The sequence below is a fragment of the Oryctolagus cuniculus genome, chromosome 6 (genome assembly GCF_051225735.1).
Source record: "Oryctolagus cuniculus isolate XC-2025 breed Fujian yellow rabbit chromosome 6, ASM5122573v1, whole genome shotgun sequence".
Taxonomy (NCBI): Eukaryota; Metazoa; Chordata; class Mammalia; order Lagomorpha; family Leporidae; genus Oryctolagus; species Oryctolagus cuniculus.
The window spans coordinates 126,149,534-126,175,652 of NC_142872.1; the positions used below are offsets into that span (position 1 = coordinate 126,149,534).

At 45.8% G+C, this 26,119-nt stretch overlaps 2 protein-coding genes and 1 long non-coding RNA gene across 11 annotated transcripts in view; all 3 read left to right on the forward strand.

Moving 5' to 3' along the window:
* Nucleotides 1-5,475: 5,475 nt before the first annotated feature.
* Nucleotides 5,476-5,944, forward strand: LOC149126285 (uncharacterized). Its single transcript, XR_016236535.1, has 2 exons — nt 5,476-5,590; nt 5,880-5,944. It is a non-coding gene; the product is annotated as an uncharacterized LOC149126285 (long non-coding RNA).
* A 42-nt stretch (nt 5,945-5,986) lies between these two features.
* Nucleotides 5,987-8,081, forward strand: POLR2K (RNA polymerase II, I and III subunit K). Of its 2 annotated transcripts, none has more exons than XM_089336397.1 (4): nt 5,987-6,134; nt 6,645-6,714; nt 7,006-7,098; nt 7,728-8,081. In XM_089336397.1, the coding sequence occupies exons 2-4, from the start codon at nt 6,654-6,656 to the stop codon at nt 7,748-7,750; spliced, it is 177 nt and encodes a 58-aa protein (XP_089192523.1). In that variant the 5' UTR covers nt 5,987-6,134; nt 6,645-6,653; the 3' UTR covers nt 7,751-8,081. The 2 variants fall into 2 exon arrangements, with proteins under 2 accessions (XP_089192523.1, XP_017196950.1); XM_017341461.4 differs by having other exon boundaries at nt 5,987-6,046.
* The window catches only part of SPAG1 (sperm associated antigen 1), a 114,985-nt gene continuing 95,959 nt past the window's right edge, over nt 7,094-26,119 (forward strand). For 2 of the 8 annotated variants that reach the window (XM_070075362.2, XM_070075364.2), the window contains exons 1-3: nt 16,471-16,609; nt 21,746-21,887; nt 25,118-25,277. In XM_070075362.2, the coding sequence (XP_069931463.2) occupies nt 21,748-21,887; nt 25,118-25,277 (300 nt within the window). In that variant the 5' untranslated portion in view covers nt 16,471-16,609; nt 21,746-21,747. Of the gene's footprint in view, nt 7,130-8,492; nt 8,668-16,470; nt 16,610-17,640; nt 17,663-21,745; nt 21,888-25,117; nt 25,278-26,119 lie in introns of those variants that run through there. The other 6 variants (XM_051843956.3, XM_089336391.1, XM_089336393.1 and 3 more) reach the window with 6 other exon arrangements.

A 26,119-nucleotide genomic window follows, 5' to 3' on the forward strand; every position in this document is an offset into this window, starting at 1 on the left:
GCATCTCCCTGACCCAGCGGGAGGAGTGCCCGAGCGCTCCTTGCTAATGCAGGGGAAAGCAGGGGAAGATGCCCCAGGTGCTTGGGCACCTGCACGCATGTGGGAGGCCTGGAGGACGCTCCTGGCTTCTGCCTGGCTCAGCCCTGGCCGTCCACAACCATCTGGGGAGTGAACCAGCAGTTGGAGACCCTTCTCTCTGTCTCTCCCTCTCTTTTTCTGTAACTCTGTCTTTCAAATAAATCTTCAAGAGAAAAAGTGAATTGTTTTTGATAGTTTAAACTTTTTTTAAAAGATTTATTTATTTATTTGAAAGTCAGAGTTGCACAGAGAGAAGGAGAGGGAGAGAGAGAGGTCCTTCAGCTACTGGTTCACTCCCCAGACGGCCGCAACAGCTGGACCTACGCCGATCTGAAGCCAGGAGCCAGGAGCTTCTTCCTGGTCTCCCACATGGGTACAGGGGCCCAAGGACTTGGGCCATCTTCCACTGCTTTCCCAGGCCATAGCAGAGAGCTGGATGGGTGGTGGAGCAGCCAGGACTCAACGGGTGCCTATATGGGATGCTGGCACTGCAGGCAGTGGCTTTACCTCCTACGCCACAGCGCCGGCGTTTGATAGTTTAAACTTAATCCTAACCCTAACCAAACTCCCAGATACCCTCATTGCCAAATAAATTTTTTAAACTCTAGGTTCAATGAGTGTTTACTGGCTATCTATTTTATTATTATTATTATTTTTTGACAGGCAGAGTGGACAGAGAGAAAGAGGGACAGAGAGAAAGGTCTTCGTTTTCCGTTGGTTCACCCTCCAATGGCCGCCGCGGTTGGCGTGCTTTGGCTGGTGCATCGCACTGATTCGAAGCCAGGAGCCAGGTGCTTCTCCTGGTCTCCCATGCGGGTGCAGGGCCCAAGCACTTGGGCCATCCTCCACTGCACTCCCAGGCCACAACAGAGAGCTGGCCTGGAAGAGGGGCAACCGGGACAGAATCTGGTGCCCCGACTGGGACTAGAACCCGGTGTGCCGGTGCCGCAGGCAGAGGATTAGCCTATTGAGCCGCAGCGCCGGCCTTACTGGCTATCTATTATATACTAGGCACAGTCCTGCCCTTGGCAGCTTCGAAGACCCCTTCTTTCCCCCACCTGCTCTCTAAATGAGACCTCCTTCTTCAATATTTAGCTTCTATTATCCTATGCTACATAATTCTCACTCAGAACTCGTACTGCTGCTACTACCTCTCTCTCTCTCTTTCTCTCTCTCTCTCTCACACACACACACACACACACACAAACACATTCACATGTGCGCGCTTGCGTGCACTTATGCTCTTTGTGACTGTCCCTTGGCCATCCTAAATGAAGTATGCTCAAAAATCACAATAATTGGGGCTGGCACTGTGGCTTAGCGGGTAAAGCCGCCGCCTGCAGTGCCAGCATCCCATATGGGTGCTGGTTCGAGTCCCGGCTGCTCCACTTCCGATGCAGCTCTCTGCTGTGGCCTGGGAAAGCAGTAGAAGATCTCCCAAGTCCTTGGGCCCCTGCACCCACTTGGGAGACCTGGAAGAAGCTCCTGGATCCTGGCTTCCGCGCAGCTCCGGCCATTGTGACCAACTGGGGTGTGAACCAGTGGACGGTAGACCTCTGTGTGTGTGTGTAACTCTGACTTTCAAATAAATAAATAAATCATTTTAAAAAATCACAATAACAAAGTTCCAGCTATGTGCCAATTACTGGGCCAAGCACAGGGCAAGCTAAAGGGAGCAAGGCCTGGCTACTGCTGCTCAAGGCCTCATTGGTACAAGTGTTGCGGCACAGGAGAGCGGGACCAACTAATGCTACTTGGGAAAAGGGTGCAGCGCTACCTTCATAATGATCATGACATGAGGTGGATTTTGGTGGGACAGGGAGCAATTTAAAACACAGACAACAGGGAATTCCAAGCTCAAAAGAAAATGTGCAAGAGCAGGAAGATTCCAACAGTTGGGCACATTAGTGAAACGGCACATAATTTTTTAGAGCTAAAGACTACGACTTTCGGAACGGGCAAGAGAAAATTCTTGAGAAGGGGCGGAAGGCAAGGTATGAAGAGTTTGGGATGCATGTTGAAAGTCTGAAGTTTACTAGGCAACACAGAGCGATTTAGAAAGACTGCTCTGAAGACAGGCTGGAGGACAGAATTAAGAGAGGTGAGGGTGGCTACAAGGAGACTGCATTATTCTGGAAGGTAGTAGGGGTGGAGAAGAACCTGAACTTGACGATTCAGCTGGCAGAATCAACTGCATGGCCACAAGGCGAGAGGGTGAGGAATCCAGGCTTGGGAGAAACTAAGGGGGTTGCCAAGTTTGAGGCACCAGGAAGACCTGAGGTGAGGAATTGGTGAATTACATTCAAAACAGCACCTCTTTAAAGCTGTCCCCGCACACAATCCCTCTCGGAGTGAATGGTACCCTTGCTAGCTCTTCAATACAAATCTCTGTGACAATCATCTCATCCGGTCTCTCGGTTAAATTTCCTCTGTGTTATCATCTTCAGAAACATGGCAGTATTGATTTATTTTGTTTAATGTCTGCTCCCCGGCCCCATCCCAATGTAAACAGGGCAGGGAATTTTGCCTGTGGGTAAATAAAATCCACGTAACACCCCCAAACTCCATTTATTCTTTTAAGGTTTATTTTTATTTATTTGAAAGGCAGAGCAGCCAAGAGAGAGGGACACACACACACACACACACACACACCTTCCATCCACTGTTTTACTCCATAAATGGCTACAACAGCCATGGCTGAACCAGGCCAAGCCAGGAGTCCGGAAATCAAAAATCAATCTAGTCTCCCACATGGATGGCAGGGGCCCAAGTACTTGAGCCACCTTGCACTGCGTTCCTGGGTGAATTCGCACAGAGCTGGATCAGAAGCAGCTGGAACTTGAAGCAGCTTTCTGATGATACATGGGACTCACCCACTGCATCACAATGTCAGCTCCCCACAAAACGCTATTTAAAATAAACATTGTCCTTTTCTCTTTTTTTTCCCCCAGTAACTTATTTTTTCTTGAGATAGTATGATTGAAGAGCAAAAGATCATATGATAACTTTTTTATATTGCTCAATGGATCAAGTTCATCCCTCTGCCCCCCAAAAGGCAAAAAGACATCTAGTTACATTTACATTGAACTTATTTCATATATACTCCACCTTTAAGCTACTGAGCTGTATTTTTTGTTTTTTACCCATCAGAGTCTTTTTTCCCCCCTCTTCCCTCTCTTGGGTTTGGTGTCACCGCATCATTGACTCAGAATTCTGAAGCCCACCTGCTTTCCACAAGAGCTCACATTTCCTTTGGGGACCATCCAAAATAATGTAATGGGAGAGTTTTCTAATTATTCTAACATACAAATGATATAGCTATACTTAAAATATAGACAAGAAAAAGGAAAGATATTCAAGACAAAAATAGCAACTTCCATCTCCATAACCATATTAAAAGAAGTTAAAAGCACTCCTGTCCAAGATGGCAAGACAACCACCCTCATTAGCACAGAACAATGCAGTGATGTCTGCCATGCAGTTAAGTGCTCAAGGAAAGCTAGCTCTTGTTGACAAAGGGTAGCTTCTATAGAGCATGCTTCAGCGTGCTATGGAGTGACGCTGAAACTCCTGGTTCCAGTTGCTAGGAAGGTAGGTGTCATACTGGGGACCAGCACTAGTGTACACGTATGTACACGTGTAGATCTGAATCTCTGTGCTATCATTTGTCACTACCCTACCATTTCATAGGGTACCAGGCAGGATCCATTCGAATTCTACATGGGTTGATCCATTCATCTCCACGCATCATCAGAATCACCTTGATACTTTGATTGCTGTTAGAAAACAAGACAGCTTGAAACGAGTTGCAGTTCTAGAACCACTCTCTCATCTTTATCCTAAGATAATGACTTTGTCTATACATCTCGTACAGAAGCCTATTGCGACTCGTGTATTGAATGACTGCTTCTCTTTGATTGTAACAGGGGTGATGGTCATATTTATGCTGTGTTAGCATGTTTGTGGAGGAAGAAGCAGGAAATTGCTGTTTCCCCAAAAATATTTGATTTTTATGTGAAAATCTCCATTTAAAAATGTTTATTTATTTGAAAGGCAGAGAGAGAGAGAGAGAGAGAGAGAGGTCTTCCATCCACTGGTTCACTCCCCAAATGGCCTCACTGGCCGGGACTTGGCCAGACCAAAGCCAGGAGTCAGGAGCCTCCTCTGGATCTGACACGTGTGTGCAGGGGCCCAAACAGTTGGCCATCCTCTGCTGCCTTCCCAGGCACACTAGCAGGGAGTGGGATTGGAAGAGAAGTAGTTGAGACTCAAACCACTGCCCATATGGGATGCTGATGTCACAGGCAGTGACCCTACCTGCCACACTGCAATGCTGGCCCTAATATTATTATTTTATTACAGAGGCACAGAGGCAGAGAGTGAATCAGCTGGCTCACTCCCCAAATGCACACAACAGCCCTGGTTGAAATCAGGAGCCAGTCACTTAATCCAGTTCTCCTATGTGGGTGGGAGGGAATCAAGTACTTGAGCCAGAATCTGCTGCCTCCCAGGATGGCCATCAGCAGGAAGCTGGAATTGAGAAGTGGAGCTGGGCTAGGCCAAACTCCTGCCCCCTGGAAAGACAGGAAAACGCCAGTTGAATGTCTCAAGTTGGTCTGTGGAGATGCAACCAGTTTTAACTTCTGGAAATGAAAGGTGAAGCTAAAGCTCTCAAGTTGATGGATGGAGTCCTACTTAATAAGATACCAAAGACACAGTGCATGTGGGGGAAACAAGCCTGCTTCTACAATTAACTTTATAATAACTGTTAACAATTATTTCTGGGGCCAGAGCCATGGCGCAGCAGGTTAACCCCCGGCCTGAAGCACCAGCAGCCCATGTGGGCGCAGGTTCTAGTCCTGGCTGCTCCTCTTCTGATCCAGCTCTCTGCTATGGCCCGGGAAAGCAGTGGAGGATGGCCCAAGTCCTTGGGCCCCTGCACCCACATGGGAGACCAGGAAGAAGCTCCTGGCTCCTGGCTTCAGATCGGGCAGCTCCGGCCGTTGCTGCGAATTGGAGAGTGAACCATCAGATGGAAGACCCCTCTCTCTCTGGTTCTGCCTCTCCTCTCTCTGTGTAACTCTGACTTTCAAATAAATAAATCTTTAATTATTTCTATAAAGTTGTAATAATTTCATTTTCTTAGCTCTGCTTCTATTCTAAGTAAAATATCTTTTGTGAAAGAAGTAAATGAATGTAAATGTTCGAATCTAATCGGCATTTATGCCACTGAATATTCTTTGAAAGAATGCAACTCCCACAAGCACGTCTTTTTTTTTTTTTTTTTTTCTCCTAGGAATACATGGGACCAAGGGAGGGTCAGTGAACCGCTAAAGCTACCAAAATCCTTTAGCTTTAAGTGCGAGGTGTCGAGGGCGCTGCCCCGCAGGTGCGCCTGCACTGTAAAACGAGTAACAGGCGTGGAGGCGAGGGAGAAGCAAAGGGCTGGAGAGCAAAAACACGATCAAGCATGACAAGGACGGGAGGCGGCTGGCACACAGCCCCAGCACAGGTACCCAACAACCTGAAAACAGCCTAGAATGTGCTTTTCTACGGGGTAACAAAAAAAAAAAAAATCACTGGTTAACCGAGTCTAAGTCATCAGAGGAACGGCGCGTTCAGGATTCCACCGGCACTTGTCACCTCCGTCCCTCTTAGCCTCGGTCCTTCCGGAAAAGCGTTCATTTCCGCCAATCTCACGAGTCAGAAATACAAACTTCCTTTGAAGAACTGTTAAAATGATTTTCTTTCCTGAAAAATGAGAATAGCTAAGTGTTAAAAAAGGTGCTTGATGTCCACAGAGTCCGTTGCGAGCAAGAAACTAGTTTTAGAGCCTTGCGCAAACTCGGTTTCCGGGCCGGGCCGGGGCGGAAGGGGCGGTGCTCGTCTTGCGTCACAAGCCAGCGCCGGAAGTTGACAGCGACACTGCGTGTTGGGAGCAGATGCGGAGTTTCTCCGTTCTACGCAGGTAGGGAGTTATGGGGCTGGGGTTTAGGTGTGGGTGTTTGAGCCAAACCAGAAAGACACTTGGGGGCTAAGAAGGTCCAGTGTGCGAGGTTAGAGTCAGGAGATGCTGGTGGAGGAGTTGGTGCCGTCAATGCTTTGCCTGGTTTCTTTTAGTTGAGCTGTTTAGCCATTGGGAATTATTTTAGTATTCTTCCCGGTGGTTAGTCTGTTCCGTTTTGGAGGGATATACATATGTTAGATGAGAACTCGAGTTTTGCAGCCGAATCTGAATCCTTTTGCCTGCGCAAACTAGTATCTCTCAGCCTCGCTTTCTTCGTGTATAAAACAGGAGTGACACTTGAGGGTTGTTGTGAAGATTATAATGAAGGAACAAAATGCGGATCATTTTCTGTCGTGCCCAGTTTGGGGTCGACTCTCAGTACTTGTGTGTGTCTGTGTGGTTTGCCCCTTAGACCTAACTCCCAGGCACAGGGAAGGGCGCAGATGAGGGGGAACTGGGATCTCTTTCAGTTTTTCCTGAAAAAACAAGGGGAGGGAGGGCTGTTCGTGTTTGTGAGGAACCCCTTTGAAATACTGAGGATTTGATTCTGTGATTGCAGGGACTGACAATGGACGCCCAGAAAGACGTTCAGCCCCCAAAGCAGCAGCCAATGATATATATTTGTGGAGGTAAGGATAATGCTACATAAAGTAAGAGTATTTTGCTTAATTTGTTTTTGAAATTATTACGTTTATCCTTTGAATGAATGAGTCATTGGTGTTTAAAGTTATAAAGGAGCACCTTGTAGCACCACTTAAAACTCTTGTTTGCTCTGGAAAAACAGCATTGCCCACAACTCTCTTCTTTCCCATTTAGTATATTTTGTAATATCATACCCTTGCCTGATATGGTTAAGATAATTTGCCTGTCTGCACTGTTTTCCTTTTAAATTTGAGTAAGCCTTTTTTTTTTCTCCCTAGAATGTCACACTGAAAATGAAATAAAATCCAGGGATCCAATCAGATGCAGAGAATGTGGATACAGAATAATGTACAAGAAAAGGACAAAAAGATGTATCCTTTAACTCTACTTTTAAAATCTGAGGTAGGAGCCAACTGTAGAGTGATGCAGGGGTTGATAGACACTACTTCTGGTAGAAACCGTAAGAACTTTGGGTTAATTAAAGAGATATGATTAGCATTTTTCATAGACCAGAACTCAAGCACTAAATAATTGCAATACTAGTTGATTTTGATTCTCATAAGTTTATTTTCCAGAGATTCTGTATTTACATAAGAACTGATTGTTCAGCTTGACAAATAAATTATACAAGGAGTAATACAAATATTGTGTATGCTACTTAGTAGGAAAAAGTGGAGCCAACACATGAGACTAAACACTGAGAGTGAGTTGTAATTTTCTAACATAACAGTTTTTTTAAAATCACAAGTTATTACCTTTAGCATTCAGTGCTTTTTGATACATTGGGTTTTTTTTCATTGGTTGGGAAAAGTGCTAATAAAAATTGAAAGCTTTTTTTTTACTTTACATCTAGTTGTTGTAATAAATAGTGAATTCCAGGTCTTTGTGTATTTTAAATTAACAAACTAGCTTGTTGCACATATAAAGTGATTTGGAAGTCTTCAGGCTTTTTCTGTAATTTTCAACTACATTTTTTTTTCCTTAACTCAGATGAATACAGTGGTGGTCTTTGATGCGCGTTGAAATGTGCATTCAGAGGAATATCTCCATTTGTACTTGCATTTGCTGTTAATGTTTCTCGTTGTTGTATGGCTTTTGGTTTAGCATCTTTTTGAACTACATATGATTTCATTTTGAACCATATTGTATTTAGGTATCTTTTAATGTAAAGAAGTTAAATTACATGACTTATAATTTAATTTTATTGTTTATGTAGTGTGACACAAATGAAGGTTAAAATTACATTCTTAAACTACGCTTGCAAGCAGAACCTAGAATCATCTGGGGTCCTTGTGAAAAATGCAGATTTTTAGAGCCCTCTGAAAGTCTAATTAAATAAATTCCTTGGAAATCACTGTGTCATGAGATGTTTGTGAAATTTCCAGTGTCTTTGGTACAGAGTGTAGCAGTGTATTTGCTGTCAGCGTACATATGTCATTTTAAGTTCAGTTTTTCATATACTACATGTCCTGTGGTAAGTAATAGGCCTTTCTGTATACTGTGTGAGTATTTTTCAAATCTTGGATGAGGAAAGGGAAATGGTTTAATGGTTGATTTTTTATTTTTTTATTTTTTAAGATTTATTTGAAAAGCAGAGTTGCAAAGATAGGGAGAGACAGAGAAAGAGATTGTCCATCTCTAGTTCTCTCCCTAGATGGCCGCAACAGTCAGGGCTGGGCCAGGCCAAAACTAGGAGCTTCTAACTGGGTCTCCCATGTGGGTGTAGGGGCCCAAATGTTTGAGCCATCTTCTACTGTTTTTCCAGGGTCAGGGAGCTGGATCAAAAGTGGAGCAGCCAGGACTTGAACTGGTGTTCACATGGGATGCTGGCATCGCACGTGGCACCTTTACCTGCTATGCTGCAACACTGGCCCCATTGGTCACTTTCTGTGAAACAAAATTGACCCAAGCAAAGTGGATGACACACACTGTTACATCAGGTACAGTTTTCCAGGTGCATTCATTCAGGCAAAACAGTTCTGCTTTCAGAATATAAAGAGAATAAGGATTGGCCTCCCTTGAATTAGTAGATAAATGTTGAAATCTTTTGCTGTAGTATTTGAGATACGGAATTGATTGTCCAAGATTCCATCATTATGGAAGGTCATGTTGGCCTCAACATTATGTACAAAGAGTAAGTATATTCCAGCTTTATTAATACTATGTCTGTCTTTGACATTTTATAAAAATTATTCATATAAGTTTTTTTTTAAGATATTTATTTGAAAGCAGAGTTACAGAGAGGCAGAGAGAGAGAGAGGTCTTCCATCTGCTTGTTCACTCCCCCAAATGGCTGCAACAGCCGGAGTTGGATTAATCCAAAGCCAGGAGCCAGGAGCTTCTTCCAGGTCTCCCACGAAGGTACAGGGGCCCAAGGATTTGGGCCATCTTCTTCTGCTTTTCCAGGCCACAGCAGAGAGCTGGACTGGAAGTGCAGCATCTGGGACTTGAACCAGTGCCCATATGGGATGCCAGCACTGCAGGTGGCAGCCTTACCCACTACACCACAGTACCGGCCCCTCCATGTCAGTTTTAAAGAAAAGACATGTTTCTACTGCCATCCTTATATACTTACTAAGTTGTATGAATTTAGATTTTTAAAGAACGCTTCCATGGTCCAGACTTTCCTTTATATATTATGGCTTTCATAATCTTAGAATTCTGTTATAACCTATCTTTGTCTTCTTTAGACATGTATTTATCTAAATACACACATATAGTATATGATAGCTCTTTATTATAGTCCTCTAAATGATAAACTCTAAGTTACTGATAATGTAATTATAGTTCTTTATTCTAATTTCAGCACATTTAGATCATTTGCATATCAGTAGTTTAGTGAATATCATTTTGTTTAACTGGACAGAGCCACTTAATGGAAAAAGTTTTTTTAAGTTCTATTTATTTATTTATTTGAAAGTGTTACACAGAGATTAGGAGAGGCAGAGAGAAAGAGAGGTCTTCCATCTGCTGGTTCACTCCCCAATTGACTGCAAAGGCTGGAGCTGGGCCAATCCAAACCCAGGAGCCAAGAGCTTCTTTGGGTTTTCCACGTGGGTACAGGGGCCCAAGGACTTGGGCCATCTTCCACTGCTTTCCCAGGCCAGAGCAGAGAGCTGGATCGGAGGTGGAGCAGCTGGGACGTGAACCTGCACCTATATGGGTTGCTGGCACCACAGACCAGGGCTTTAACCTGCTGTGCCACAGTGGCAGCCCCAAAAGTGGTTATTTTTGTATGTGTATTTTGTCTTTTTGAATTTTTTGATTAACATAACAATGCTTGTACATTTTGACGGGGATGATTATCTTAAGGTGTGGGGTGATGTGATATGCAGGAATAGATTAATATGTTTCCTACACATTAATTATTAGTTACAAAGGGACAAATATTAACCATTGCCACAGAGAACTCCTACAGACATTTTTATCTTAATGACAAGACTGGGAAAACCTGCCACTACTGCCTCCTGAATAGGGCCAGCCTACATGACCAGGAAACAGTCAGAAAACCCAAACTGGGGAACCTTCTGTTAACCTTCTGTTGGTGTTAATTTCTCAATTTTGATAATTATAACATTGGCTATAGAAGTAAATTTTTTAAAAGATTGCTTATTTGAAAGGCAGTGTTAACAGAGACAGAAAGGGGAGAGAGAGAAAGAGAGATATCTCCCACATTTAGGTTCACCCCCCAAATGGCCAGGGCTGGGCCAGAATGAAGCCAGGAGCCAGGAGCTTCTTCTAGGTCTCCCACGTGGGGGTGGTAGGGGCCCAAGCACTTGCGCCATCTTCTGCTTTTCGCAGGCCATTAGAAGGGAGCTAGATCAGAAGTGGAGCAGCAGAACTTGAACCGGAGCCCTTATGGGGTGCAGGCGCTGCAGGTGGCAGCTTACGCTACGCCACAACACTGGCCCCAAGAAATAAATCTTTTTCAATGCATTTACTTATTGAAAGGCAGGGATAATTATTTTCCATCTGCTGTTTCAGTCTCCAGATGGTTGCAACACAGCCAGGGCTGGACCAGGTCGAAGCCAGGAGCCTGCAACTCCATCTGGCTCTCCCACATGTGTGTGGCAGGGGCCTAAGCACTTGGGCCATCTTCCCAGGTGCAATAACAGGGAGATGGGTCAGAAGTCAGAGGAGCTGGGACTCAAACTTGCACTCTGATATAAGATGCCAGCTTACAAGCTTTAGCTTAACTCACTGCTCCACAATGCCAGCCCCAAAGTAAATCTTAGGAAATGTATACAAAAGCATTTAGGGATGAAGGAATTTGATATTGCAACTCTCAAGTGGTTCAGAAGAAAAATCTGGATTGACTGATATACCTGCTGAATGAATGAACCTGCCTCTACCCTTAGGGAACCTGCCAAAGATGTGAAGATTTGGCATCTTCCAGCTCACAGGTACAGGCTCAACTCTTACTCAAAGCCTTAAAGAGATGCAAGGTAGTTAATGGCCTTGAAACTCGGAAGCACTCAGAATTCAGATGCCCACTAAGGCAGCTCTCCACAATGAAATTCTTTATACACACACACACACACACACATATACATATGTATATATATATAAATGTTTTTCTTTAAAGATCACTTATTTACTTGAAAGGCAGAGAGATTTTTCCATCCACTGATTCTCTCCCCAAAAGACCACAATGGCTGGGACTGGGCCAAGCCAAAGTCAGGGACCTGGAACTCCATCATGGTTTCCCATGTGGGTGTAGGAGCCCAAGCACTTGGGCCATCTTCTGCTGCTTTCCCAGGTGCATTAGTAGGGAGGCACGTTGGATTTGGAGCAGCCAGGGCTCAAACCAGTGTTCATACGTGATGTGATGTGGCATTGCAGGTGGCAACTTAACCTGCTGTGCCACTACACCAGCCCCCACAATGAAGTTCTTAACACACAGCTGATGGCAGGCTGTTTCTTTCTCTGGCTCTTCCTCCTCACCTGTCAACCCAGGTACAGTGCCAGAGGGAGCCAAGGCTGATACCTGATCAGGCTGAAGGAAACCAAACTTAAAGGTTACCATTTTACCTCATTTGCTTTTCAGATGGTGGGGGTGCGGGGTGAGGAAGGGAGCAGGAGAATGAAATCTTTTTTCCTAAACCATATGGCAAAGCAGACTTCTTAAAAATGGGAGATAAGGTGTAGACCTTAGTATATTAAAAGAAACATTTACTTGCACTCTAAACAGAATTTTAAATAAAGTTTTATTTACATATTGTAGTACTTTAAAACTTTGTTCCTTATAAATCTGAATATTTTCAAAACCCTCTAGAAGTTCTGTTAGTAATTCTAAACATTAGCAGCCTCAATTAGCATTTCAAGAAGTCCACAGACTTATACTCCAAACATTGATTGTCTAAGCATTTGCTGTTTTTCAAATGTAGGTATTATTGTGACCAATTTTCAAAACCTATATATATATATATAAACATATATATATAAACCTATATATATACATATATATATTTAAAGATTTTATTTATTTGAAAGGCAGAATTACAGAGGCAGAGGCAGAGAGAGGTCTTCCATTTGCTGGTTCACTCCCCAAATCGCCGCAATGGCCGGAGCTTGGCTGATCCGAAGTCATGAACCAGCAGCATCTTTGGGTCTCCCATAGGGTCCAGGGGCCCACGGACTTGGGCCATCTTCTGCTTTCCCAGGCCATAGCAAAGAGCTGGATTGGAAGTGGAGCAGCCGGGACTTGAACTGGTGCCCATATGGGATGGCAGCACTGCAGGCAGCAGCTTTAACTATGCCGCAGCGCCAGCCCCAGAAACCTTTATATTTAAAAGCAATACTGAAGTCACACACTTGGTCAAGATGTGTTTATCATTTATACTAAAGTATTACCATCAGGTGATAACCCATATTTTGTTAAAAACTACACACACTGAAACAAGGTGTTTAGCCTAGTGGTTAAGACACCTGCATCCCATTTACTTTATTTACTTACTTATTTGAAAGACCTACAGAGAGAGAGGGAAAGATAGAGATAGTTTATCTGCTGGTTCACTCTCCAGCTGACTGCAGTGGCCAGACTGGGCCAGGTCAAAGCCAGAAGCCAGTCTACAATGTGGGTGGCAGTGGCCCAAGCACTTGGGCCATCTTTCGCTGCTTTCCCCAGAACATTAGCAGGAAGCTGGATAGGAAGTGGAGTAGCCAGGACATAAACTGGCACCCATATGGGATGTTGGCGTTGTAGGTGGCGGCTTAACCCGCTACACCAATTGGGACTCAAGGGAATGGTGTTGTGGTATAGCAGGTAAAGCCACTGCCTGCAGCACTGGCATCCCATATGGGTGCCAGTTCGAGTCCCGGCTACTCCACTTCTGATCGCTCTCTGCTCTGGCCTGGGAAAGCAATAGAAGATGGCTCAAGTCCTTGGGACCCCACACCCATGTGGGAGACCTGGAAGAAGCTCTTGGCTTCTAGTTTTGGCTCTGCTCAGCTCTGGCCATTAGGGCCATTTGGGGAGTGAACCAGTGGATGGAAGATCTCTCTCTATCCTTCTCTTTTTCTGTAACTCCACCTTTCAAATAAATAAATAAATCTTAAAAACAACCTTGGAACTCAAAATAGCTGTTTTCAGTCAGCCACCTATCTCTTTATGACTTTTCATCTACGAAATGGAAGTAATTTTACCTCTTACCAACTTGGACACTTTTAAGGAAAAAAGGTGATGCTTTATAAAGATCCTTTTGAATGGTTTGCTAATACAAAAATTAATAAATTTGAGTTTGAAATTAACCCATAACCTGCCCTCTGAACAGCAGTGAATGGAGGTTGCTTCCAGATCCAGCTTTACCACTCAGGAACTGCCTGATTCATTTCTTTTAACCAGCTTCATTGTCAAAGTGGAAGAATTATAATTGCTCTGAGACTCTGATCTTGAAAGATTGAGCTTTTGGAAATTCAAAAGCAATAGGTGAAATAAACTAATAGAAATGTAAAGAGTTGAGGTTAACATTTTGCCTAGTAGTTAAGTCCAGGCCATATCAGAGTGTCTGGGTTTAAGCCATGACTTCCTACCGATGTGCACACTGGGAGGCAGCAGGTGACCCAAGTGGGTGGATCCCTGCTACCCATGTGAGAGACCTGGATTAGGTTGCTGCAGGACTCCTGGTTTCCGTTTGGCTTGGCCCTAGCCAGTACAAGCATTTGGAGAGTGAACTAGTGAAAGAGGACACACTATCAAATAAATAAAATCAGAAGAAACATCTAAAGAGTTGGCTGAGAAGGTGTCACGACAAGTGCCTCTTCCCATGCATGTACACATGCATGTCTCCATCTCTCCTAGAGTAAATTCTGTGTAGGAAATTAGTGATGGTGGGGGAAGGTGTCCAGCGAGGGTGCGGCAGCAAACCCGGGCCGGGCCGGGGAAAGAGAACAGCGCAGGGTCCGGTGCCGCTCCTCTGCAAGTGGGGGAGCGACACTAAGTGCTCCAAAATCCAAAGCTTTTTGAGCACTGATATGACCCTCAGAAAGTTTCAGCTTTTGAGTTTGGATTTTCAGATTGGGGGTGTTCAACTGGTAAAGTCTACAAATGCTCCAAAGAAATCGGAAATGCTCTGGTCTCTAGCATTTTGGATTAGGGATTCTAAACCCCTCCCTCTCTCCCTTCCTCCCTTCCTTTATTCCCCCCTTCCTCCCATTTGAAAGGCAGAAAGAGAGTTCCTTCATCCCCTGGTTCACTCCCCAAGTGGCCACAAAAGCCAGGGCTGGGCCAGGCGGAAGCAGGAGCCTGGGTCTCTACCCAGATCTCCCATGTGGGTGGCAGGAGTCCAAGTACTTGGGCCATCTTCTGCTTTCCCAGGTGCATTAGTCTGGCAGCTGGAACAGAAATGGGGCAACTGGGACTTGAACTGGGGTCCATATGGGATGCTGGTATCACAGGCGGCAGCTTAACCTGTTGCTGCCACAATGCTGGCCTCTATCTCTGTCGTTTTCATTTCCCAAGTAGTCTGTTTCCTTCAAGTTGCTTTTTATCTTGTTTATTCAGCATAATTCTCTCTACATAATTATGAACAGAAGAAACTCTAAGTGTAAGTGAAGAGAAAATTAGAGTATGTGGAATGATAACCAATTCCCAGAAACTTAGAGGATTTTTTTTCCTACGCTGGAAGTAAAATGAGATAGGCTGCATGTTATTTTGGAGAAAGTTTGCTGGTTGGAGTGAGGTATAAAATAACTTCAGGGGCCGGCGCCGTGTAGTGGGTAAGGCCGCTGCCTGCAGTGCCCACATCCCATATGGGGGCTGTTTGAGTCCCGGCTGCTCCACTTCTAATCCAGCTCTCTGCTATGGCCTGGGAAAGCAGTAGAAGATGGCCCAAGTCCTTGGGCCCCTGCACCTGCACGGGAGACCCGGAAGAAGCTCCTGGCTTCAGCTTGGCCTAGCCCCGGCTGTAGTGGCCATTTGGGGAGTGAACCAGCAGGTGAAAGATTGATCTCTCTCTCTGTTTCTTTGGAACTCAGCCTTTCAAAACAAATAAATAAATCTTTTTTTTTTTTTAAAGGACCAGAGCCGGTGCTGTGGTGCAGCGTGTAAAGCCCTGGCCTGAAGTGCCGGCATCCCATATGGGCGCCAGTTCTAGTCCCGGCTGCTCCTCTTCCAATCCAGCTCTCTGCCATGGCCTGGGATAGCAGTGGAGGATGGCCCAAGTCCTTGGGCCCCTGCACCCACGTGGGAGACCTGGAGGAAGCTCCTGGCTCCTGGCTTTGGATCAGCACAGCTCCGGCCGTTGTGGCCATCTGGGGAGTGATCCAGCGGATGGAAGACCTCTCTGTCTCTACCTCTCTCTGTAAATCTTTCAAATAAATAAAATAAATATTAAAAAACACACACAAAATATAGGACCTGGGGCGTGTGATGTTGGCTCCCGGGACAAAATTTAATAATCAATCTAAGGTTTATTCTGAAGTTTGAATCTGTGTTAATAAACTTGCAAATTTAACATTCTCCAGCACTGGCAAGGGAAATAGTGTAATTAATCAGAACTTGAGTGTTAGCATTTTTACCACCAACAGTGCCTTCTAACAGACTGTAATTTATTTGCTTTGAAGAGTTATTTATTTGAAAGAGAGATCGTCCATTTGCTGGGTCATTCCCCTAGTGGCAGCAACAGGCAAGGCTGGGCCAGGCAGAGGCCAGCAGGAGCTAGGAACTCCATCGCGGTCTCCCACATGGGTGGCGGGAGCCCAAGCCGCTGGGGTCCTCTGCAGGTCCCTTAGCAGGGGACTTCTTCGAAAGCATTGCAGCCGGGACTCCAACCCTCGGAAGCTGCAGCTTACCTGGCTGCACCACCGCTAGGCCCCCTAATGTCTTATTCAAGCGCAGAAAGCCAAGAGAATCTTTTGAACTCCTACTGTGTGCCAGGCGCTGTCCTAAGTGCTTTGTGTTCATTATCTATCTTAACTAGCCTGAAATCATAAAACAGGTTTCCCCACAGAAAATGTGGAATGCGTGAAGCGGAAGAGGGAAGGAATTTATCTTTCACTTACTCTTGTTTAAAGGGAGGAGGTAAGTAAATTTAGGTTGCAACGCAGACTCTCAAATTTTAATTACATTTTCATAGTGAAGTAGAAACAGATACCAATTGACCCAGCAGGCGGTACAGCAGTCCCGAATATCAGTAACAGTGCTTTTAGCTCGCCCTAAAATACATTAGAGGAATGGGAATTCTCCTGTCTGCGTGGTACTGCCGGCTGCTCCTTCGTCCCGGGAGTAGACCAGTAGACCGGGAAGCGGGGGCCTGAGCGGCCAATCAGCGGGTGGCAGGTCTGGGAGGAGCCAGTCGTGCCGCCGGGAGGCCCTGCCTGGGTCCCGGCCCCTGCCCTGCACCTGCGGCGCGACCGTCTGTTCAAGGCTGTTCTGAGAATCAGGTAAGTGCACAAGTGTGCCTGGCGCCCGGGAATAAAGTCCATCTCCCCGTGGCACTCCCTCCCTCTGGGGGCAGAGGTGAGAGTCCGAGGCGGAGAAGCAAATGCCCGACCAGACTAGCGGAGGAGCGGGGAGGGAGGCGCCGTGCTGTGGGACAAACGTCCCTCGGGATCGGGGACCCTAACCGGGGTTGGCCAGCCACAGGCAGTGGCGGGTGTTGGGGCGAGACCGCAACCCGCGAAGTGCGGGAGTCTGCCCGCTGCGTCAGCCGTGAAGACCCGAGCCCCGGGGCCGGGGAGCGGGGTCGGACCCTTGCAGGTCGGCTACAGGGCCCCGAATCTGGGCCTGCAGCTAGCCCGGCGGCCTCTCGGGCGGCGCTGTACACAGAAACCGTTGCTATGGCCGTTTCCTGCGGTCTCGGGCGGCACCGGGCCTCTGCCCTGTGGGTGCCGCAAAGGTGTCTCCGTGCGCGGTGCCCGGGTTTTCGCGAGGTTGATTTACCGAGTCTGTAGCAGTTTGCGGGGAACGTGTTGCTGATAAGCTGCTTGGGGACAAAAGGGGAAATGCGTGTGCATCAGGACGGTGAAACAATTAAATCCAGCTGGGACCAAAGGCGTTCCTAACCAGAGAGAAATTTCAGGTGTGAAAAAGGTTTAAAGAGCGCAGAAAAGGATTGTATAACTTTGTGTGTGTGTGTTTCTTGGAACTTGAGCATTAACCTTTGGTAGTCTTGAGACTGTATATCCTACAGAAAAAAGGAGAATGGTAGTTTTTAAAAAGGACTCTTAGAGAAAGGTTACAGCTGTTCAGAATGAAATCGTTTGATCAGGTCAGAGATGACTCGTGTTTTTCATTAGATTTTATTCAAATTATGACATTTCCAGGGTTGCAAGACCCCTTCCATTGAAGGCTATCTATTTTATTCTCTTAGATGTTTAAATCCCTTTGGCCAAAGATCCTGCATGTCAGGAACAGTTCTTCTAAGGCAACCCATTCTCCTCTGGCAGCATCCACTTCAAGGTTCTTCTGGCTTCCCTGTAACTTCTGCCCTTAAGGTGATCCTTGTGATGGTAGCCACTCATCATACAGGGCCCTGCAGGTTGGGGGAAGCTGCTGATTTCTCGGCTGTGTCTCATCATCTCGACTCTACCCCCAAGTCAGAGCCCACAGGATACGGAGGAGAGGCTGACCTATGACCTGGCTCCCAGGGGGCAGTCATGCTGAAAGAAATATTTCTGTGAATTAGACTCATTGCTGCCCTTTGTAATTTTTTTTAAGATTTATTTATTTATTTGAAAGTCAGAGTTACAGAGAGGCAGAGAGGCAGAGAGAGAGAGAGAGAGAGAGGTCTTCCATCTGCTGGTTCACTCCTCAACTGGCCGCAATGGCCAGAGCTGCGCCAATCTGAAACCAGGAGCCAGGAGCTTCTTATGGGTCTCCCACACAGGTGCAGAGGCCCAAGGACTTGAGTCATCTTCTACTGCTTTCCCAGACCATAACAGAGAGCTGGATTGGAAGTGGAGCAGCCGACACAAACCGGTGCTTATATGGGATGCTGGCAATGCAGGCAGTGGCTTTACTTGCTATGCCACAGCACAGGCCCCTCATTGTTTTTAAAATAATTGCACAATAGGTTTTAGTGCAGTGGTTTTCAAAAACATTGAAAGTGACTCACAATAAGAAAGGTACTTTAATTTGCAATCATGTATATATAAATACACACATAATTCCCACTTAACAAAGACCCTAAATACATTTTTTTTATTTGACAGATAGAGTTAGACAGTGAGAGAGAGAGAGAGAGAAAGGTCTTCCTTCTGTTGGTTCACCCCCCCAAAATGGCCGCAGCTATGCTGATCCGAAGCCAAGAGCCATGTGCCCCTTCCTGGTCTCCCATGCACTTGGGCCATCCTCCACTGCCTTCCCCGGGCCACAGCAGAGAGCTGGACTGGAAGAGGAGCAGCCAGGACTAGAACCGGCGCCCATACGGGATGCCGGCACCACTGGCGGAGGAGGATTAACCAAGTGAGCCATGGTGCCAGCCCCTAAATAAAAACTTTTAAATAAAATACTTAATGTTTTATGCTAGGTAGTCTTTTTTTATTCTGTCTTACTATAAAACAATGGAACTCAGTAAATTGATTTCTTGGATTGCTACCTTTAGGTTGAAAAGCACTCGTATGATGGTTAAGTAAGCAGGCTCTGTAGTTACCCTACTGCGATTCATATCCTGTGTTCACTCTTCAACTTACACCTCTGTAAAGCAGTAGTAATTATTAATGTTTTTGTTGACAATGATTTTCAAATAAAGTGAAATCATCTATGGCACATTCCTTTTTAACCCCATAAATGTTAATATTACTGCTCTCTACTTAAGACCTTCATGATACAGTAGTTGAAGAGTTAAATAAGGTGCTATGTATGAGTACAACATATTTATTTATTTATTTAAGAATCTTTTATTTATTTGAAAGACAGAGTTACAGAGAGAGATAGAGCCAGAGAGAAAGAGGTCTTCCATCCTGCTGGTTCACTCCCTAAATGACCACAATGGCCAGAGCTGAACTGATCCAAAGCCAGGAGCTTCTTCCAGGTCTCCCACATGGGTGTAAGGGCCCAAGGACTTGGACCATCTTCTACTGCTTTCCCAGGCCATAGCAGAGAGCTGGATCAGAAGAGGAGCAGCTGAGACTTGAACCAGCACCCATATGGGATGCCGGTGCTGCAGGCTGGGGCTTTAACCCACTGCGCCACAGCGCGGCCCCCAAGTACAACATATTTAGAATGGTGCCCAGCAGACATTAAGAACATGGTAAGGGTACTGGCTTTGTGGTGCAGTTGGTTAAGATGCCACATGCAATGCCAGCATCCTGTATCAGACTGCCAGTTCCAGTTTCTGCTGCTCCACTTCCTGTCTATCTTCTTGCTAAGGCCCCTGGGAAGACAGCAGAAGCTGCCCAAGTGCTTAGGCCCCTGCCACCCACCTGTGATTTCCAGATGGAGCTTCTGGCTTCTGGCTTTGGTCAGGACCAGCTGCAACCATTGTGGCCATATGGGGAATGACCCAGTGGTTAGAAGATCTCTGTTTCTTCCTATGTCTTTCCCTCCTAGTCACTCTGCCTTTCAAATAAAGTAATCATAAAGAAGAACACAGTGTCTGTTGTCATTATTAACCTCATCATTTGAGTAAAACTGTCCAAGGCCTCTTTATTCACAGTCTTATTCAGTTTTTGCTTACTTACTTACTTATTTTTTATTTGACAGAGTTAGACAGTGAGAGAGAGAGAGAAAGGCCCTCCTTCCGTTGGCTCACCCCCCAAATGGCCGCTACGGCCAGCACACTGCACCGATCTGAAGCCAGGAGCCAGGTGCTTCCTCCTGGTCTCCCATGCAGGTGCAGGGCCCAAGCACTTGGACCATCCTCCACTGCCCTCCTGGGCCACAGCAGAGAGCTGGACTGGAAGAGGAGCAACGGGGACTAGAACCCAGCCCATATGGGATGCCGGTGCCGCAGGTGGAGGACTAGCCTAGTGAGCCACGGCGCCAGCCCCAGTCTTATTCAGTTTAACAAGTGTTTTTTAAGGAGTATAAAGTGCTATTATTGTTTTAGTCCTGGAGCTAAAGTGATGAATAAAGTAAGATCTTTCACAACCTGGAGGAGAAGGCAAAGAAACACAATTGCATGCTCTGTGCTGTGACAGAGGTATGTACAGAGTGTTGTTAGAACACAGGTCCAGGGGTTGGTGCCGTGTAGTGGGTAAAGCCGCCATTCCGGCTGCTCCACTTCTCATCCAGCTCCCTGCTAATGGCCTGGGAAAAACAATGAAAGATGGCCCAGATACTTGAGTCCCTGCCACCCCATGGGAGACCCGAATGACCCTGGCTTCAGCCTGGCACAGTCTTGGTTGTTGTGGCCAAGGGGAGTGAACCAGTGGATGGAAGAGCTCTGTCTCACCCTCTCTGTAACTCTGATTTTGAAGTGAATAAATAAATATATTTTTAAAAGATTTATTTTGTTTATTTGAAAGAGTTACAGAGAGAAGTAGAGCCAGAGAAAGAAGTCTTCCAACTGCTGGTTCACTCCCCAAATGACCGCAATGGCCGGAGCTGTGCCGATCCGAAGCCAGGAGCCAGGAGCTTCTTCCTGGTCTCCCATGTGGGTGCAGGGACCCAAGCACTTGGCCATCTTCTACTGCTTTCCCAGGCCATAGCAGAGAGCTGGATTGCAAGTGGAGCAGCTGGGACTCAAACTGGCACCCATATGGGATGCCGGCACTGCAGGGCAGGACATTAACCCGCTGCACCACAGTGCCAGCCCAGTAAATCAATCTTAAAAAACAAAACAAAACAAAACAAAACAAAAACCCCAGCGTTCTAGAAGCTGCTCATCGATGAGGGTGAGTGGCAGGGCGTGGAAAGAGTACTGCTAAGGAGAGGCTCAGATGGATGCTGCGTAGGTTTGTGCTGCACCCCAAGGATGATCAGGGTGGCAACAAGCAGCGAAAGCGGCAGAAAGTCACTCAGAGCCAACACTGAAAGACACTTTAAGAAGCAGTTTGAACACGAAAACCTGCTTTGTTGTTGAAGTCCAGCTTTGCTTAGTAAATGTGTAGCCTGTGGTAATTTAACTCTACGTGTTAACTGCTGTTAGAGTAGCCTTCCTCCTTGGAAAAAACAAACAAACAAACAAACAAACAAAAAACAAAAAAAAACTCCACCTCCTTTCTTTTTCTCCAAGATTTATTTATTTGAAAGTCAGAGTTAGAGAGAGGGAGAGAGGGAGTTTCTATCTGCTGGTTCACTTCCCAGCGACTACAACAGCTGGGCTGGGCCAAGACTGAAACCTGGTGTTTCTTCCAGGTCTCTCACATGCATGCAGGGGCCCAGGCACTTGGGCCATCTTCTGCTGCTTTTCTCAGGCCATTAGCAGGGAGCTGGATCTGAAGCGGAACACCTGGTCACGAATCAGCTCCCATATGGGATGTCGGCACTGCAGGCAGAAGCTTAACCCACTAGGCCACAGCGTTGGCCCCCCTCCACCCCCTTGGTACAGAAGTACCTAGATGGTTACTGCTACCCAAACTAGGTATTCTATACACACACTAGATTCATTGCTGTTTTCCTCTGCTCTGTTTCAGTCATGACTACCGAAGAGTATCCATCACTGTGGGGCTTTGGAACAACAAAAACATTTAAAATTCCCATTGAACATTTGGATTTCAAGTATATTGAAAAATGCTCAGACGTGAAACACTTGGAAAAAATCCTTTGTGTGCTCAGGTAAGCCTTTAAGTTGTTTAATGTTTTGGTATGCCAATCTTAAATGTGGTTGCCTTCTAAAAGTCAAAGAATTAGAAATATGGTGTTGGGCACCAAAAAGTATGTTGTGCCCAGATTGTTAGATTCCCCCCAGAGACCCCCAGAGAGTCTATCACACCGAACTGCAAAAGCAAGGTTTATTTCAGAGTACAAGCCGGCACAGCAGAGGAAGGAGTGAGGCCCCGGTCTTTGTTAGGGAGAGTTTTTAAAGGAAAAAAGGGCTACATCAGCAAGAAAAGAGTTACATACAGCACAGAAGCTTTGGGCACAGGGAGTTACTGTGTTCAGCAATCTCTACTGTGCTGTTCTTGGTCTGCCGAGCTAGCTGTCCCTGGTGAGCTTTGATATCTCTGGAATGCCTGAATGCCTGCTTTTACGAGGACCCGGGTCTGCTATGGGAAACAGAGGCTGCTTTTTTTATTGCTTAAAAATGGAGTCACTTTGGTTCTTCATTGGGAGAAGCTTCTCATATACTGAGATTGTTGTCTTTCCCATGGTAGGTTTCAAAATAGTGCTTTTGATTCCAATAGAGCATTTTTGCTTGCTTTGGTTTTCTTCCTCCAGATTTATTTATTTATTTATTTATTTATTTATTTATTTTGGACAGGCAGAGTTAGACAGTGAGAGAGAGAGAGGTCCTCCCTCCATTGATTCACCCCCCAAATGGCTGTTTCGCCCAGCGCACTGCGCCAATCTGAAGCCAGGAGCCAGGTGTCCCCTCCTGGTCTCCCATGCAGGTGCAGGGCCCAAGCACTTGGGCCATCCCTACTGCCCTCCCATGCCACAGCAGAGAACTGGACTGGAAGAGGAGCAACCGGGTCAGAACCGGCGCCCCAACCAGGACTAGAACCCAGGGTGCCAGCATGCAGGCGGAGGACCAGCCTACTGAGCCGCGGCGCTGGCTCTTTTCTTTCTTTTAAATATTTACTTTATTTATGTCAAAGTCAGAGTTAGAGAGAGAGAATGAGCTTGCATCCGCTGATTCGCTCCTCAAACAGCTGCACAATGGCCAGGGCTGAGCCAGGTGAAAGCCAGGAGCCAGCAGCTTCTTCCAGGTCTCCCATGTGGGTGCAGGGACCCAAGGACTTGGGCCATCTTCTGCTGCTTTCCCAGGCCATAGCAGAGAGCTGAACTGGAAGTGGAGCATCCGGGACTTGAACCAGTGCCCATATGGGATGCCGGCACTGCAGGCGGTGGCTTTACCCACTATACCACAGTGCTGGCCCCTCATCTTTTCTGAAATAGGAAGAAGAAGAAAAAAAGTCACATTACTGTTTTTTCTTGTTTTTCTCAGCAGACTATTGTCATGTATATTTCATCAAGGAGGGAGTGATTTTAAAAGACTATGAAATGGCAGAGTTTGAGGGCCGACGCTTTTGTTCACTTGGTTAATCCTCCACCTGCAGCACCGGCATCCCATATGGGTGCCGGGTTGTAGTCCCAGTTGCTCCTCTTCCAGTCCGGCTCTCTGCTGTGGCCGGAGAGGGCAGTGGAGGATGGCCCAAGTGCTTGGGCCCCTGTACCCACATGGGAGACCAGGAGAAGCACCTGGCTCTGGCTTCAGATTGGCGCAGCGCTGGCCATAGCAGTCATTTGGGGAGTGAACCAATGGAAGGAAAACCTTTCTCTTTGTCTCTCTCTCACTGTCTATAACTCTACCTGTTAAATTAAAAAAAAAAAAAAAAGAGTTTGAAATACACAATTGTAATGTTGGTTCCAAGAAACTCTACAGATATCTTAATTATATTGTATTGACTTGAGATTTTTAAAATTTAATTTGGAAATAGGATTTAGTTTCCCAGAAATTTAAGAATGAAGAGGCCTATAAGAAAAGGAAAAAAGATTGATTTTTCTTAAAAACAAAGAACAGATGTCTCTATTTAACTCTCTAAGGAGGGAATTCTCTTCCTTGAATGATTGAATTTGGGTTTTTTTGTTTTGTTTTAAAAGATTTATTTTATTTACTTGAAAGGCAGAGTAACAGGGAGGGAGAGGGAGAGGGAGAGAGAGAGAAATCTTCCATCCACTTGTTCACTCCCCAAATGGCCACAGCAGCAAGTGAGGATGGAGAGAGGGAGGAGGGGAGAGGGTAGGGTGGTCCAGCAGGAGCCAAGAACTCCATTAGAGTCCCCCATTAGAGCCAGACACTTGGGCCATCGTCCTCTGCTTTTCCCAGGCACATCAGCAGGGAGCTGGATCAGAAGTGGAGCAGCCTGGGACTGCAGCTGGTGCTCTCCAATGGCGTGCTTAACTTCACCACAACAGCAGCCCTGTTGGGGGTGTTTTGTGCACCTTCTTTCTCTGCCATTTTCTTCTTCCTTTCCCTTTGAAACAAAAAATTGAACTATGAATAGAAACTTCTTGAAAAGGAATTTCAAGTTCTCTCTCTGCCTGTTTGTAATACTGAATTTATCTTTATAAGTTTAAAATTACTTCATGTACAAAGTGAATATATATGGGGCCAGTACTGTGGCACAGGGGGTTAAAGCCCTGGCCTGAAGTGCTGGCGTCCCATATGGGCGCCAGTTCTAGTCCCAGCTGCTCCTCTTCTGATCTAGCTCTCTGCTATGGCCTGGGATAGCAGTGGAGGATGGCCCAAGTCCTTGGGCCCCTGCACCCATGTAGGAGATCTGGAGGAAGCTCCTGGCTCTTGGCTTTGGATCGGTGCGGCTCTGGCCATTGTGGCCAATTGGGGAGTGAACCAGTGGGTGGAAGACCTCTCTCTCTCTCTGCCTCTCCTCTCTCTGTGTAATTCTGACTTTCAAATAAATAAAATAAATCTTAAAAAAAAACACAAAGTGAACATATATATGATAAGGAAGATATAAAACATTATTTATTCAACTTTCAAAGTGTGTGATGGTTTCTTTGGAGTTCCTCATTTTCTTCCTGGTTCATCCCATAGGTTCTGGGGGTATTTCAAACTGTTCATGGAAAATGAAATTTAAAAGTTCATTTTGATGCAAAATATTTTTGAAATCTGTGCATATGAGGGGGTTTTAAAAAAGTTCATGAAAATGCATATTAGGTGAAAACTATGCATGGGTTTCAAGGCCTGAAGCCCACAGCCCACCTTGCAGGCTTGAGATGGCTGTGGGAAGCCTGGCCACCCGGCTGCCCAGCGTGCGAGCCACTGTTCTAGAGGACCTCTAGACAAGGTGCTAGCTCTGAAATTGTGATTCTTTTTAAAGGTCTGGCGAGGAAGGGTATTATCCTGAACTCACAGAACTTTGTGAAAAGCGTCTTCAAGGCTTGGCTCCTCGAAGCAGAGCTCTGAGGAAGGACAAGCCCGCAGCCACAGCATCCAGCTTCACAGCAGAAGAATGGGAAAAAATTGACAGTGACATAAAGGTAGAGAGTAACTCTCGCCATCGGTAGACATCGTAGTGACATTTTTGTGTGTAGGTGTGCGTCTGCTTGTTGGTCAGTAAAGGGCTATCGGTAGTATTTACTTAGCATTGGTTATATCAGGTGCTTCTTAGACCCAGGAGAACGGTGTGAGTTTGTGGGTGTGTGCGTGTGCAGCACGTTATTTTACATGGCTGAATAATATTCCGTCCTGTAAAAGAACTGTGATTTCATCAGCTTCTATAAATAGAAGAATCCCTTATAAAAATGTTTGTTTATACATTTTTTGGGCACCTTTCTGGCTATTTCCTCAAGATAAATGATTAGAATTGAAATAGCCTGGTCAAAGGACTTGAATATTTTTAGGCTCTTGAAGCCTACTTTTATATTCTCAGAAAAGTTGTGCCTTCATACTCTCCCAGGAACAGTGTCTCAGAATGCCTGTTTTTGGGTACTCGTCACTGGTGTCTTCACTGGATACTATGATCATTTTTGATCAGTTAAGTAGTTGAAAACATGATAGTGTATTTTAAAAATTGTTTATTTATTTATTTTCATTTACTTGAAATGCAGAGAGACAGAGATCTTCCATCTGCTGGCTCACTTCCCAAGTGCCTGCAATAACCAGGGCTGGTCCAGGCTGAAGCCTGACTCCTGGAACTCAGTGCAGGTCTCCTATGTGGATGGCAAGGACCCAAGTACTTGAGCCATCATCACCTGCTGTCTCCCAGAGTGTGCATTTAGCAGGGAACTACAATTAGGAGCAGAGCCGGGACTCAAACCCTGGCACTCTGATATGGGGTGCAGACACCCATGCCTGAATTGGAATACCTGGGTGTAATTCT

Bases quoted from the DNA above. Each gene is read 5' to 3' on its own strand.
- POLR2K (XM_089336397.1), top strand. From the start codon at position 6,654: ATGGACGCCCAGAAAGACGTTCAGCCCCCAAAGCAGCAGCCAATGATA. The intron at 6,715-7,005 runs GTAAGGATAATG...TTTTCTCCCTAG, and splicing joins AATGATATATATTTGTGGAG to AATGTCACACTGAAAATGAA. The intron at 7,099-7,727 runs GTATCCTTTAAC...AGATGAATACAG, and splicing joins CAAGAAAAGGACAAAAAGAT to TGGTGGTCTTTGATGCGCGT.